The 14,844-nt window shown below is 49.3% G+C and overlaps 1 protein-coding gene and 1 non-coding gene across 3 annotated transcripts in view; one reads left to right on the forward strand and one right to left on the reverse strand.

Moving 5' to 3' along the window:
- Positions 1-14,844, reverse strand: part of RNF216 (ring finger protein 216) — a 144,979-nt gene that overhangs the window by 5,477 nt on the left and 124,658 nt on the right. For both annotated transcript variants that reach the window (XM_078439896.2, XM_078439897.2), the window contains exon 15: positions 12,578-12,800. In XM_078439896.2, coding sequence (XP_078296022.1) covers positions 12,578-12,800 — 223 coding nt within the window. The remainder of the gene's footprint in view (positions 1-12,577; positions 12,801-14,844) is intronic.
- TRNAR-CCU (transfer RNA arginine (anticodon CCU)) lies at positions 5,943-6,015 on the forward strand. Its single transcript has one exon. It is a non-coding gene; the product is annotated as a tRNA-Arg (tRNA).

The following is a 14,844-nucleotide window of genomic DNA, read 5'->3' on the forward strand; positions in this document are numbered from 1 at the left end:
AAAGGACTTGGCACAAAGCTCTCACTACTAAAGGCAGACAGGTCACGAAAAATGGCAGAAATAAAGATTTTCAGAAGGATGAAAAGTGTCAAGGAAAGTCGTAGAGACTGGGAGATGCCCTCAACACTTCTCTCCGTGGTTCCTTTGTGGTGGCTTCTTCGTGGTACAAGTGACAGGCTTCCTGACTGTATTTACTACGACCACTGAGCAACTGTCAGTTGCACCTAGAACAGGGGTCAGATGGTTCAGATTTCAACTGCCTCCAACTGGCTGGGAGTCACAGGACACTGTGTTTAGAAACTAAGAACTAAAATGCATTTCAATGAATGTGTTTTTTTTTTAAACTTAAAAAAATGTTTATTTCTTTATTTTGAGAGAGAGCAAGCAGGGGGAGGAGCAGAGAGAGGGAGAGAGAAAATCTCAAGCTGGCTCCAATGCTGTCAGCCAGAGCCTAATGCAGGGCTTGATCCCATGAACAGAAATCAAGGGTCGGACACTTAACCGACTGAAGCACCTAGGCGCCCCTCAATAAATGTATTTTTAAAATTACAATTTTTTGGGGTGGGGGAGGGACCGGGGTGGCTCAGTCAGTTAAGTGTCTGACTTCAGCTCAGGTCATGATCTCGTGGTTCATGGGTTTGAGCCCCGCATCGGGTTCTGTGGTGACAGCTCAGAGCCTCGAGCCTGCTTCAGATCCTGTTTCCCTTTCTCTGTGCCCCTCCCCTGCTCACACTGTCTCTCTCTCCGTCTCTCTCTCAAAAAAAAGAAAAATTACAAAAAAATTAAAATTTCGTTTTTAGCCAAACATGTTAGATTCTAAGGGGGAGTTCCTTCCCAAGCAGTTTCCCTTAATCATTTAAAGCTCCTTTGGGGTGCCTGAGTGGCTCAGTCGGCTGAGCGTCGAACTTCAGCTCAGGTCATGATCTCACAGTCCATGAGTTCGAGCCCCACGTCAGGCTCTGTGCTGACAGCTTGGAGCCTGGAGCCTCCTTCGGATTCTGTGTCTCCCTCTCTCTCTGCCCCTGACTCACTTGTGCTCTCTGTTTCAAAAATAAATAAGAATATTAAAAAAAAATAATAAAGCTCCTCAGATCAAGGGGCGCCTGCCTGGGTGGCTCAGTCGGTTGAGCGTCCGACTTCAGCTCAGGTCATGATCTCGTGGTTCGTGGGATCGAGCCCCGCGTCGGGCTCTGTGCTGACAGCTCAGAGCCTGGAACCTGCTTCAGATTCTGTGTCTCCTTCTCTCTCTGCCCCTTCCCCGGTCATGCTCTCTCTCTCAAAAATAAACATAAAATATGCTCAAGAGTAAAGGCAGACATTATCATATACTCTTACAAAATGGCAAATCTTACTTTATATGTATTTTACCATAACTTAAAACATGAAGACTGGTCCCCTTGGGTTTGGGCCGAGTGACAGATGGGCTTCTAGGAGACCTTTCTGGAGGGAGTTCCCTTGGGACACACTGTAGGCACCCTGAGTGTCATCATTCACGGTGAACCAGGATACTCGCCACTCTGCAAATCTAGGACACGCCTAGGCTGCTGGAAGCGGGGAACAATAGGAGGAAAGAAGATGAGAAGGCCGGGTGCGGGGGCTGGGTCACAGAAGGAACTGACCTCCAGCACCCCCGGAAGGGGCTGAGTCACCCACAGGAAATCCAGGCGTGCCGGAGCGGCCACCACGGCCAATTTTATCTTCCAGCAGCACTGGCTTCCTAACGGACAGGCAGCGGGCATGACAGGAAGAACTCCAGTTCTGGGGCTCCACAGAGCTGGGCTGGGGGACCCCATCAGCCTCCACAACCTGACGTGGAGCCTATCTGCAGCAGGTTTACCGTGAGAAGCAAATGATCTCTTCTTACAAAGAGACTTTGTAAGCAAAGTGACAGCAAGAATGGAAGTTAACATTTATCGGGGGCCTCACTACGTGCCAGCTCCTACCGCGAGCACCACACAGACCCGGATCTGCGTAACAACTCCACCAGTCAGGTCCGATTAATGAATCCCCACGTTACAGATGAGGCAACCGAGACTCAGTGAGGTTCAAACCCAGGCCTTCCAGCTCCAAGGCTGGAGCTCTTAACCTCCTAAACCACGGGTTTCTGAACTGGAGCTTCTGGAGCAGTGTGACTGCAGGGCCCCTGGAACTCTGCCTGCCCTGCCCCAAGCACTGTCACAGGCGAGTACTTTCAGGCCCTGCTTTGTTCTAGAGAGAGTGCATCTTACCCTCCTTGAAATACAAGAAGGCTTCTTCTCTCTGGGATGGGCAGAACTCCGAAATCTCCTTTTTTTCCACTAAATACAAGAAAATAGGGCAAAACAAAACACCTCCATTCAAGCAGACGAACAGCCAATACAGCAGAGCATCACTTCCCTGGAAATTTTTAGGGAAATCGCATTCTTGGTTAGCTCACCCAAAAGTGCATGTACCATGCCTTAAAAATAGTTCATCTGAGGGGTGCCAGGACGCATGGCTCAGATGGTTAGGTGTCTGACTCTTGGTTTCGGCACAGGTCATGATCTCATGCTTTGGTTTGTGAGTTCGAGCTCCGCATCAGGATCTGTGCCGTGTGGAGCCTGTTTGGGATTCTCTCTGCCCCTCCCCTCCTCGTGCTCTCTCAAAATAAATAAATAAACTTAAAAAAGGCCCCGTTTGACAGTCTCTGACCGGCTTCCCCGGCACTTGGCCTTTGAGACAAAGCTAGCAGGTCCCTCTCATCCAGACAGGAGTTTGGGGGCCCAGAAACCTCACCTCTTGAGCCAGAAACCCAAGGTGCAGGCCAGGCTCTACCATGAGGCCCAAGAGGACTTACTGGCTCATGGTAGTCGGGTCTCCTGTCGCCTCTGACTGAGCTGTTGTTCTTAGCCCATTTCAAGAGTGGGAACACACACTTCCAAATTTCCCTGACATGCTTTTCTTGTGAGGCTACTAAGTTTCTTGCACATCACAGAGTCCCATGGAATTTTCTCTTTCTGCCACACAAAAAAACAGTGTTTTTGATTCTTAGACACATTAAAGCAATTATGGGGGAAAAAAAGTTTAATAAAACACAAATAAAAAAGTCACCAGTAATTTCTCTCCAGAGAACTCCTGGGAACATTTTGGCCTGCTTCCCACTGGTTGTTTTTGTATCCACATCTCACTCGGAAAAGCCCCGAGGTTCTCTTCTGGAAAGTCGTGCTCTGCACATTCAGGTCCCACCTCCCTGTGCGTACCTGCTCTAGTCACACACCGCTCCCTATGTGTCTCTCCCTGCCACCCCAGTCTGCCAGAGACTCTACCCCTCTGAGGATGCAGTCACGTGCCGAAGGTCGCAGGGTCATGAGACATGAAATCGGGACCAGGCAGAGACCGGCTGCTCCTTCTGGGCTGACAGCCTCCAGGGGTGCCTGGGCAGTTCTGGGCTCTGCAGGTGGCCACAGGCCGCAGACCTCAGGAGCGGGCGGTCAGGGCCCCTTCATCGGCCCCTGAGACCTGAGCTCCTCTCCGCACCCCGCCCGCGCGGGCCTGTCAGGAACTGCGGGAGGAACAGATGGCTCTGTCACAGTCACCGCATCGGACACCCCGACAGGCTTTAGTGAACGGCCACCAAGGGTGACACGTCCCCCAGGACTCCTCCATCTGGTCTCTGGCACGGGCTTTAAGACGGATCCAGCAGGCCTGAATTCCATTCTCTGTATGCTTTCTGGCTCCTCCTAATCGGGGTGAAAATTTTTACACAGATCCACGGAATGTGCATACGAGCGAGGCTAGGCTGAAACAGGAGGGAGTGGACACCAGTCCATGGTCAAGATGTCCCAGGACGGGCGGGTCTCAAAAGGCCGAATATAACGAAACACCGGGCTCGGTGGAAGAGAACCATCCAAAAAATCCCTCTGGCTGCCCACGGCCACTCTGGGAGGGGAGCCCACAAAGCACGACCAGACACGCGGAGGACTGCGAAGGGAACAGGCACAGCGCCCACAGTGGTCCGGCACACCCCAAATGCAGTGCCGAGGCTCAAGGAACAAAGCGGAATGAGGCACGGAGTCTCACCGCCCGGCAGATCTGGAAGAATACTTTAAAGGGAGAAACAAGTGGGCTGCATCTTAACAGGAAGGTTTTACTTCCTTTCCCCGAATTCCTTTGAGCTCAGCAGGACACAAAGTGCCGGCCTGACTTGCAGGCCTCGGACACGCCTGTTTCACATGGAGGCAGCGGGGAGCACGGCGAGGGCACGAGGCCGACGGCAGGGGCCCGGTTTCTCCAAACACACACTCGGCCCGGCAGTCGCCGACAGGAAGTGAGGCAGAATTCACCAGAGAGGTTTTAATTAAGAAAGAAAAAGGCGCCCAAATCCCGACTCCTTAAACTGCACCTCAACAACGAAGCTCCACAGCTCTCCCTGAGCAGCAGAGTCTGGACAGACAGGAGGCAACAGAAAAAGAGGCTGTTTCTGTCAATCAGAGACTGCCGAGATCGCCAGCACAGGCTGGAGGTCCCTAAAATAGACGTGTGAGTGCTTGGCCCCAGGCTGCTCTTGCCGAAGCTTTGAAAAGTCCCTCTGGGCCGGTTTTGTTCAGCATTTCTGATCACCATGGCCGGCCGCCCGCTTGCCTGCTGTCCAGCCTCCTGTGACCACGGAGGGAGGGTGGGTGACTTTTCTTCTTCATTTAACTTTTCCTCCCCTTAAAAAGGTGACTGGGAATCGCAAGTCAACTGCTGCTTCCCTCCTGAGACTCTGGGGGTGGGGTTGAGGCTGGGATCCAGGTCATGTGTGGCCACAGCTGTTGTTAATAAACTTGCAATGATTTCATAAAAGCCTTCCAAAGGGCTGAGGATTCAGTTTCAAATTGTTCCCAGATCGGCTGCAGATCGCCGAGCAACACCAGTCCCTAACCCCCCGCCCCAGCTGTCCCCCTGCAACAGGAAATTGGGGGGGAGGAGGGGGAGGCCCAGCCCGGAGCGGCACATGCTGTGCAGCTGGGGTCTGGAATGGCGGGGCGGGGGGCCGGACAACGTGCTGGGGAGCAGAGACGGCCAGGCTCTCGGCGGGCTCAGGCCGCTATCTTGGGTCAGAGAGGCCCAGCGCCCAAACACCTTTCTATCCAGAGCTCCCCACGGGGGCCCGGAGGCGGCATGGAATGTGACGTTTTGACTCTTGTCAGGGTCAAGTGCTCAGCCTGGGCCTGCTGGCATTCGCTGAAGACAACACATATCAGCTGTTTACTGGACTAAGTCATGCTGCTACCCTCCTTGGCAAAGTCTTCCCGTGATACCTACACTCGATCAGGGACACTTTCAAGGTTTGGGGATGCCTGGCCCCCCCTTCTACCATTGGCAACTCGCTCATGGGGAAGGGGTCCAGTGATGGTCCTACACCTCTGTGGAGTCCCACCTGGTTCACTGGGCTCAGGGACCCCCACGGGCACCTTCTGATGGACCTCTCGCTCCAGGGTGAGGAGACTTCTGGAGTAAAAGGAGCTGACATCTGGTACAAGACCTGGGCTTGCACCCTGCTGTTACCAAGTGACCCGAATCTCATTCTCCTCACCTGCAGACCAGGTGAGGGGTGGGTCCTGTCCCCATGTTGTAACAGAACGGACAGTGTTTAAAAGGTGACTAGGAATAAAATGCTGAGGCTAGCTGTGGAAGCTGGGCTGAGGGGCAACAAGGGAGCTCACATTTCCATGTCTTTCTCTCTCGTACAAGGCACGCTGAAAAAGTTAAGGAAACAATGGGGCGCCTGGGTGGTTCGGTTGGTTGGGCGTCCGACTTCAGCTCAAGTCATGATCTTGCGGCTTGTGGGTTCGAGCCCCGTGTCGGACTCTGTGCTGGCAGCTCAGAGCCTGGAGCCCGCTCTCTCTCTGCCCCTCACCCGCGCACACTCTGTCCCTCTCTCAAAAATAAATAAACGTTAAAAAAAGTTTAAATTAAAAAAAAGTTAAGGAAACACGGGTGCCTGGCTGGCTCAGTCGGTAGAGCGTGTGACTCCTGATCTCAGGGTCGTGAGTTCAAGCCCCACACTGGACGTGGAGCCTACTTAAAAAAAAAAAAAAAAAAAAAAAAAAAAAAAAAAAAAAAAAAAAAAAAAAAGGTTGTGCAGTATCCTCCATACACCAGACCCGGCAGGGACTGGGCACTGGTCTAGTCGGGGTGGAGCTGGAACCACAGACGGGAGAAGTCAGGTGGGTGGCTTTAAGACGCCAAGAGAAAAAGCAATCCGGGCTGGAGCCTGCGAGATACCGTTCACTGACCGTCATCTTTGTAAAAATGGGAGGACACATCCGCCTTAGAGAATTAAATACATTAACGCAGGTCGACATCAGGCTCAATTCGACGCAGGCTTGGGAAAAATAAACACGTCTCCTGACCAAACGGCTGGGTGGGAATGGTATCAAATTGTAAACTGGCTGTAAAAGCCCCAGAGTTTTATTTGAATTGAACAATCTTTACTTTCGCATTAAAAAAATCAAGGAGGTTGTGAAAAACAATTGTGCGCAGTTTCTGGTAACCAAAATCCAAGATAAACACTGACTTTGTTTCGCGTTTATAGAGAAGAAGAGGGCTGTGAAGAATTTTGCCCCACTTCTGAATCCACACTGCCAGGTGACTGCCCTGCTGAACGCGGCTTCTGAGGAGACACCTTCTTAACTACTACCGCTCACTCAGCTGCACACGGACAGGGAACGGTCAGCGTGTTTGGATGCAGTCAAGCCCCAGGGACCCTCCCTGCTGCAAAATAACGGCTGCTCACTTATGTGTGGCCATGTGGCTTTGCATCCTGCCCCCCAGTTAGAAAACTGTAGTTTGCTTCTCTTTCCTTCCTGAAAAGACATCTTGTTTTTCAAGACTCGCAGTTCAGTGTTGCTGGCTTCTTGTTGATAACGAGCAGAGAAGGAAAGTTACATTCCCCGTTTCAGGTCTCATATGGAGTTCATTCGGGTTCCCAAGCAATCTCTGGTCATTAAGGGAGAAAACCACCAAGGGACATAGACACTCTTCCCGGCCTCACTGGTTAATTAAGCTGGAGAAAAGGCTTGGATGACAGGGCACGCTTTGTTTCCCTGGGCTTCTCAATGGCTTTGTGTTCTCAGAAGCCCCAACAGATGCTGGCTTGGAATCCAATCAGTCTCCTGGTGAGAATCAAGGAAACGGGGCTGATCCCAGATTTGATGGGAACGGGGCACATGGAACCAAATCTCTGGCTGTAGCTGCCCGAGGAGATCGGAGGAGTTTGTATTTGCCTGACCTTCCTTTTGAACTTTATTCTGAGCAAATACAGAACCTTTCTCAGGGCGGAAGATGACAGTTCAACAAGAAACAAGGGGGCAGTCGCACGCCGTGGCACCCAAACAAGGTAACAGAACACAAGAAACCTTTAACCAATTCCAGGCGTAGGACCAAAAAAGAGGTGGGAGAAGGAACAAGCACAAGCGTGAGGAGAAAGGGAAAACTGTGCAGGCTGAGGACAGGTCAGCCAGCCGAACACCCTCTCGTGTGTGACTCTACTTGGCGCTGTTTCCGGAGAGACGACGCAGAGCAGGGAGCACTTAGTGGGAGTTGTAGCTGAAGAGAAAGAATCCTATTTCCTGGGGCGCCTAGTTGGCTCAGTCGGTTTAAGCATCTGACTCTTGGTTTTGGCTCAGGTCATGATCTCACGGTTCGTGGGACTGAGCCCCGTGTCAGGCTCTGTGCTGAGAGCACAGAGCCTGCTTGGGATTCTCTCTCTCCTGCTTTTTCTGCCCCTCCCCCACTCTTTCTCTTAAAATAAATAAGTAAACCTAAAAGCAAAAATCCTGTTTCCTCACACAGTTCCCCCAGTTTGCTAAGCTGCATGGCACTGAGGAAGCAGGTCGGCAGAAATGCCAGGTCCCGGGAAGGTTCGTCCCCAGAGGCCCTGCGGATCACCTTAGTGAGCCCGTGTCACTGAGGGCCGCACCTCCCTCCACCCCATCAAACCGACACCAGAAGGATGACCTATTTACAAAGTCTGCCCTTCCTTTGGTGACGGGGGCGTGGGAGTGGGTGGCGGGGAGGAAGGCTTGTTAAGAGTCTCAGTCACAGAGCTGTGGAGTGAGAGCGTTTTCTGGGTCCCTCAGCCCAATTTTCTGCCCAGTGAGGTTGTTCCTGACACGCACACACCTGGTTTCCATATACGACTCCCTGCTTTTCAAAACTGGTCGCTCCGAGGATTATGGTTAGGCCAGGAGAATGCTCTGTTGTGGCTGTCACACAGGGGCCGGCCTGTTACCAACACCTCCTCTTGTCAGGCATATTGGAGATGTTCTGCAGCAGGGGTCAAGTCTGCTGGCTGACAAGGCGTTTCCTTTGGCTTATAAAGTGCTAGCTTAAACTGTGTTTTAAAGATACTTGGATTAAGGGCTAATCTTTACCAATCAGGAGAGATCATATTAAAGTACAGATTTCTACCTTCTCTGGAGAATGTGAAGCCATGGCTAAGTAACTGGGAGTTAAAATCTCACTTGGCAACAATCTGTGGGGGCCGAGGGGCAGCCTTAGATGGACGCTTATACCCTCTCCTGTTTGCCACAGTCCCCACCACACCCTACGGCCCCAGACCTGGCCCCACTTGACATTCACCAATCATTTACGTTACTATTGCCCCTGCGGTAACCTGGGTCCGTGATCCCAGCTACATGCTGTTGGGTGTCCTATGTGTAGATCTTTCCATGTTTTTCTTCCACCATGTTTTAAAATATAGCTATATAGCATCTTATTAATGCAGTATATATTACCTGGATATTTAAGTTAAAAAAAAATGTATACATACAGCATCGCTTAAAAAAATTTTTTTTAAGTAAACTCTACCCCCAATGCGGGGCTCGAACTGAGATCAAGAGTCACATGCTCTACTGACTGAGCCAGCCAGGCGCCCCAGCATCACTTTTTATAGCTGTGTACTCTCCTAATACCAGCATCCCACTCTCGGGCTGTTCGCTGCTGTACTTAACATGTGATGAAAAAATAAAATTCTATCTTGTCTAATCCAATGCTGTTTTTGGACTTCCGTGAGTCACAGCCAAATTGATCCTTATTAACAGAGGAATGTTTATTGATTTCTTATTGAGTCGTATTACTCATTACATATATATTTTTTTAAGGTTTATTCATTTTTCAGAGACAGAGAGACAGAGGGTGAGTGGGGGAGGGGCAGAGAGAGAGAGGAAAACGCAGAATCCAAAGCAAGTTCCAGGCTTTGAGCTGTCAGCACAGAGCCCGACTCGGGCCTGAATTCACGGACGGTGAGATCATGACCTGAGCTGAAGTCGGACGCTTAACCGACTGAGCCACCCAGGTGCCCGTGTCATTACATTTTACTATTCATCTGTATCATATGTGTGTTACGACGATTTCCCCCAGTTTTCCATTTAACTTTATCTTTGTTTACGATGTCTTTTGCCAAAGAGGATTTAAGTAATTTTAGTCTGGCCTCGATATACCACTAAGAAGGATCTTCGCACTTTAGGGGATGATAGAAGTCATTTTCTCTCGTTTTCTTGAAGTATTTCCAAATAGCCCAGTGCCCCAAAAGAGCTGCTGAAGGTTTCTCTTGCCACATGGTAGCCAGTGTGATCTTGAACGCTTACATTAGGCCAAGTCACCCCCCCCATGTAAGCCCTGCAGCAGCTCCCACTGTAGCTGGTGAGACACACGGCCTGGCTGTGCCTGCCTCCCTCACTTTCCTCCTCTCAGCCGCCACCTGCAAGATACACAGCCTTCTTTCTGGTCCCCAAATAGGCTGAATTCATTTGATTTCCTCCTCCTCCTCAGGCAGGCCTCTCTGCAAATGCTGCCTCCGGGGGAGCCTGCACAGGTCACTCCACCTAAAGGCGGCCTAGCCTCCCTCTCCTGCGCTAGCCTTCTCTGTGGCATCACTCGTCAGTCCTGCCTAACACCAACTACACGAAGGACTCATCTCAGACTGTAAACTCCATGATGACGGGGCTTTTCTGTTCAGACTAGTCCTGGCAACACGGAGTAGTTAAGAAAAAAAGAACGGGTTCATCTATCATTTCTCCAAGTGATCTGAAAGGATATTTTCAGGGTTGTCTGGCTGGCTCACTTGGTACAGCATGATACTCTTGATCTTGGGGTTGTGAGTTCAAGCCCTACGTTGGGGGTAGAGATTATTTATTTCTTAATGTTTGTTTATTTTTGAGAGAGACAGGAAGAAAGAGGAAGGGGAGGGAGGGAGAGAGGGAGGGAGAGAGGGGGGGAGAGAGGGAGAGAGAGAGGGAGGGAGGGAGGGAGAGAGAGAGGGAGGGAGGGAGAGAGGGGGAGAGGGAGAGGGAGAGGGAGAGGGAGAGGGAGAGGGAGAGGGAGAGGGAGAGGGAGAGGGAGAGGGAGAGGGAGAGGGAGAGAGAGGGAGGGAGAGAGAGAGAGAGAGAGAGAGAGAGAGAGAACACGAACACGAGTTGGGGAGGGGCAGAAAGAAAAGGAGACAACAGAATCTGAAGCACCATCCAGGCTCTGAGCTGTCAGCACAGAGTCTGACGCAGGGCTAGAACCTATGAACCACGAGATCATGACCTGAGCCGAAGCAGGATGATTCACCCAGGCACCCCAGAGATTACTTTAAATAAGAACTTAAAAAAACCAAAACATAAAAACCAATATTTTTATCACATTAAATTCTCATTTAACGTGTTTCTGGTCTCTGTTTTGTCCTCTGGTCTAGTCTTGAGTCTACATGATTAGCGCAGCTTGGTAAAAATTAGTCTCATTAGAAGCAACTTTTCAAGGGAAAAAAACCATCCTACTGAGTTTAAATGGGAATCACAGCAAACGTCTAGATTCTGGATAGAAGTGCTGTCTTCCCTTAGAGGGGGAGGTGCGTCTCCACTCTCAGGCCGTCCTCATTGGCCCCAGGGAGAGCAGAGGAGCGGGCTGGCGGCCCCCGGGGCTCTGGTGCACCTTCCTCAGGCCTTTGTTTGCTCCAGGCTTGCAGGGTTTTCACTGTTCTGCTCAATCTTTGTGGGAGAACGTCTCTTGGCCCAGATCAGCTTATCACTGATTCAGAGTTTCAAACTTAGAACTCACTTTAAGAAGTGATACAGTTTATGTGAAAACTTACTTGAGAAGAAAGCATATTTTTCCATATGTTCAAGTCTCTTCATGTCTTTCAATATAGTTTTATAGTTTTCTTCGTATTTCTTGTTGAACCTAATCTCCTAATCTCTAGGATATTTTATGACTTGTATTGCTATATAATATGAATGACGGCGAATGACATTCTGTGTATTTATTTTGTATCTAGCCATCTTTGTATGGCTATGACCTCTAATAGCTTTCCAGTTGATTATTTTGTCTTTTCTCATCTCAGGCTTAAAACGGTAGATTTAACTTTCTTCACTACATTTAAAAGTGCTTAGAACTGTGCCTGAAACACAGTGGATGTTCAGTAAACACCAGCAATTATGTTCTCTAACTTCTGCTCTCTTAGCTAACTGAACTGACGAGCAGTTCCAAAACAAAATAGTGGTGATGGTCTTAGATTTGACGTTTGGTAATGCTTCTATGTATTTCACTATTAAAAACATGCTAAAGGACTATTCTGAAATATAGGATTTAAAAAAATCAACCTTCTATACTACTCTTTAAACCTTAAGATAGATATTTGATTTTATTACATGTCTTTTACCACCTAAAGATATCATATGGTGAAGTGTATTAATAAAGCTCTCAGTATTAAACCATCTTTTGGATTTCTGGAACAATCTCACTTGGTTATAATTTCTATTTGCTGATATTTTACTTAGAGAATTTATTTATTTAAAAAAAAATTTTTTTTTAACATTTATTTATTTTTGAGACAGAGAGAGACAGAGCATGAACAGGGGAGGGGCAGAGAGAGAGGGAGACACAGAATCTGAAACAGGCTCCAGGCTCTGAGCCATCAGCACAGAGCCCCACGCGGGGCTGGAACTCACAGACTATGAGATCATGACCTGAGGCGAAGTCAGACGCTTGACCGACTGAGCCACCCAGGCGCCCCGAGAATTTATTTTTATCTAAAGACAGAGTGAGCAAGCATGCGCAAGGGAGGGGGGAGGGGAGAGAATCTCAAGCAGGCTCCACACTCAGCATGGAGCCTGATGCGGGGCTCGATCCCATGACCTGAGCCAAGATCAAGAGTTGGATGCTCAAGTGACTGAGCCACCCAGGCGCCCGTTTATTTACAGAGTTTAAAACCTATATTAATGAGTTAGACAGATGTAATTTTCTTTTTTTAGGGTTATCTCTGACAGGTTTTGGTATCAGCCTTATGCTTTATACACAAATACGTAAAACTATCTTTACTTTTCTATGCTCTGGGATTTGTTTTAGATGGCACAGAAACATTTTATTCCCTGAAGGACTGTAAGACTCTGCCTACAAACTGGGCATGCTGCTTTCTTGAGGAGTTGCTTTTTAATTACTTTCTCATTTTTCCCCCGTGGTCATTGGTCTATGTAATTTCCTATCTTTCCAGAAGTCCCAACGAGTTATGTATATATAAAATCCCTTTTCGGTATGTCATCTTACCACGATTGCCCCCTACAAAGCAACAGGCAGCCATGCATTCACTTACGGTGGGGTCGGTCCAGAGAGAGCATCTTGAACACTCCTGGCAAGGAGCTCCCGGTGAGCGAGGATGCTGGCAGAAATGGTCATAGCCGTTGATGGACACTCGACAGAGGTAGCACATTTGGGCGCCACAGCGGCAAGACATGCGGTTGCAGCCTTCGGATTTGATGAGGCCGGTCCCACACTTGTGGCATTTCCTGATGCGGGCTGCCGTCATTTTTTCCTCACTGAGAAGAGAACACATGAGAGGAGACAGCAGGGAAGATGACAGGAAGAGAAAAGCGCTGTGGCCACTAAGTCCGTTTTCCCACAGGGGACCGCCTAGCCCTTCTAGTGACACCTGGAGAGTGCAAAGAACCTCTGCTTTGGAGTCGATAACTACGTTCGGTTTAGTAGTTATGTGACCCTGGGTAAATCCCACAACCGCTCGGAGACTCAGTTGCTTCATTTTTAGATTAGGAAAGCCCAGCTGCCTCCATCACGTTTTGAGGATTATTAGGTATGGAGATCAAGTACCCTGGCACAGCACCTGGCACCAGCATTTGGAAACTGCTTATTCTGCTTGTTACAGGCCTAAAGCAGAGAAAACGCAAGGTCTTCCTAAATATGTGTTTTCTATAAACAAAGCTGGTTCGCGAAGAGCCAGTGGGCCTAAACCTGAGTTGCAGAGACACCTTCGGTTTTGAATACTCAGTGTGGGGTGGGGAGACACAGGTGGGGACAATCCAGCAACCAGTTCATAACCTCTTCCTGTTGACAGGGCCCATCTCCACGTCAAAATCCCACATCCCCAGACTCCCTTGTAGCGAGGGGATCTGCATGCATAGGAGTCGATTCTGGCCAACGGAAGCTACTTCTTTCCAGAAGCACTCTACCTGATCTGAAGAGGCAGGGGACTAGAGCCGAAATGACACATCTTGGCTCTTTGCCAAGAGCTGGCACTGCTGGACTAGTTTCTTCCGCAGTGCAGTGTTCCTAACTCTAAAATGACACTTGCCACCTTGGCCTGTGACTGTTGATGTGTCTGTCCTCCTCTACTGAGTTGAGTTCTTCAAAGGTATTAAAAGGCATGCCTATGGAGACGAGGGAAGGCAGGAAGGACTCCAAGAGTGGACAGCCCCAAAGCTGGACTTGCCCCACTGCTCTGAGCCCTCCTCTTTCTTCCAAGCGGGAACCCAGAATGGTGACCAGGGAACTGCTTCCCTGAAAAGACTCAACAGTCTGGGCAGGAGTTCTGATCTGTAGCCTCTCTCCTAACACTGAGAAAATAGCCATCTTCCTCCCAGGGCTCCCAGTGTATCTGCTAAGTGAGGGAAGCCAGGTGAGTCTGGGGGCAGGCAGGTGTTTTTAATTACTGATATCCAGAAGACTGTCATAGTTTGCTCCTTAGAAGCCAGATCATGTGCTTAAGAATAGAAAAATGAATTAGGAAATTGGCTGCTATTCATTTAGGTCTAATTTTGAAAGGCCCCAAATGCAGGAAAGCTCCGGCTTGAAAAGAATTTAAACCCAGTTCAAGTCACAGAAGAATAAATGATTTCTAAGTGTCACTGAATAGGAAACATCGTCAAGGAGACAAAGTTTAAATGAAGTGAATTTGTTATTGTCAACTTGATAATACAGCACACATGTTCATGAATTCAGTTACTCGGCAACTGTGAAGACATTTCTCAATGCTCCATGTTAAGACTTAACAAGGTTCTGATGCAAATGTTTCCAATATAAAAACCTGTGACCAAAACACAAGTGCAATTCTCTACGCGCAAACTTTTTGTCTAAGATCGCCTCCGAGGCTGCTGTGTGGCTTCGAGCTGTCATGCTCTGGTGGCCTGGGGCGGGCTGGCTGGCTTCTTCCCTGGGTAGCTGCTATGGCTGTAGTGTGGGAGAAGAGCGGATGAAAGAACCCAGGTTACACAGCCCTTTCCTGAAAGCTTGGGAAGAAGGCGCACATTTATTTGCTTGCTCTGTTCCACCGTGCTATCAGTCACCAAAGTAACGGTGGATATGGTAGGGGAGAAAAGGCACTCCCAGACGAATGGAGGAGCACACAGGGCACACCGCACACCATGGCTCTGATGTTCAAACAGCTGTTCCACACGGCAGGAAGGTCCGTTCGAGGCCTTCGTTTTTGCAATCATAACAATAGTAAGAGGTAGGGCCAGTCCCCGTTAACTTTTCCTACACCAAACAGAGACTGCTCTTATGGCTTGTGGTGACTTGTTCAGTAACACGAAAGTGCAAACTGGGATGAGGAGACATCAGTTGATTCTT

The sequence above is a fragment of the Panthera onca genome, chromosome E3 (genome assembly GCF_046562875.1).
Source record: "Panthera onca isolate mPanOnc1 chromosome E3, mPanOnc1 haplotype 2, whole genome shotgun sequence".
NCBI lineage: Eukaryota > Metazoa > Chordata > Mammalia > Carnivora > Felidae > Panthera > Panthera onca.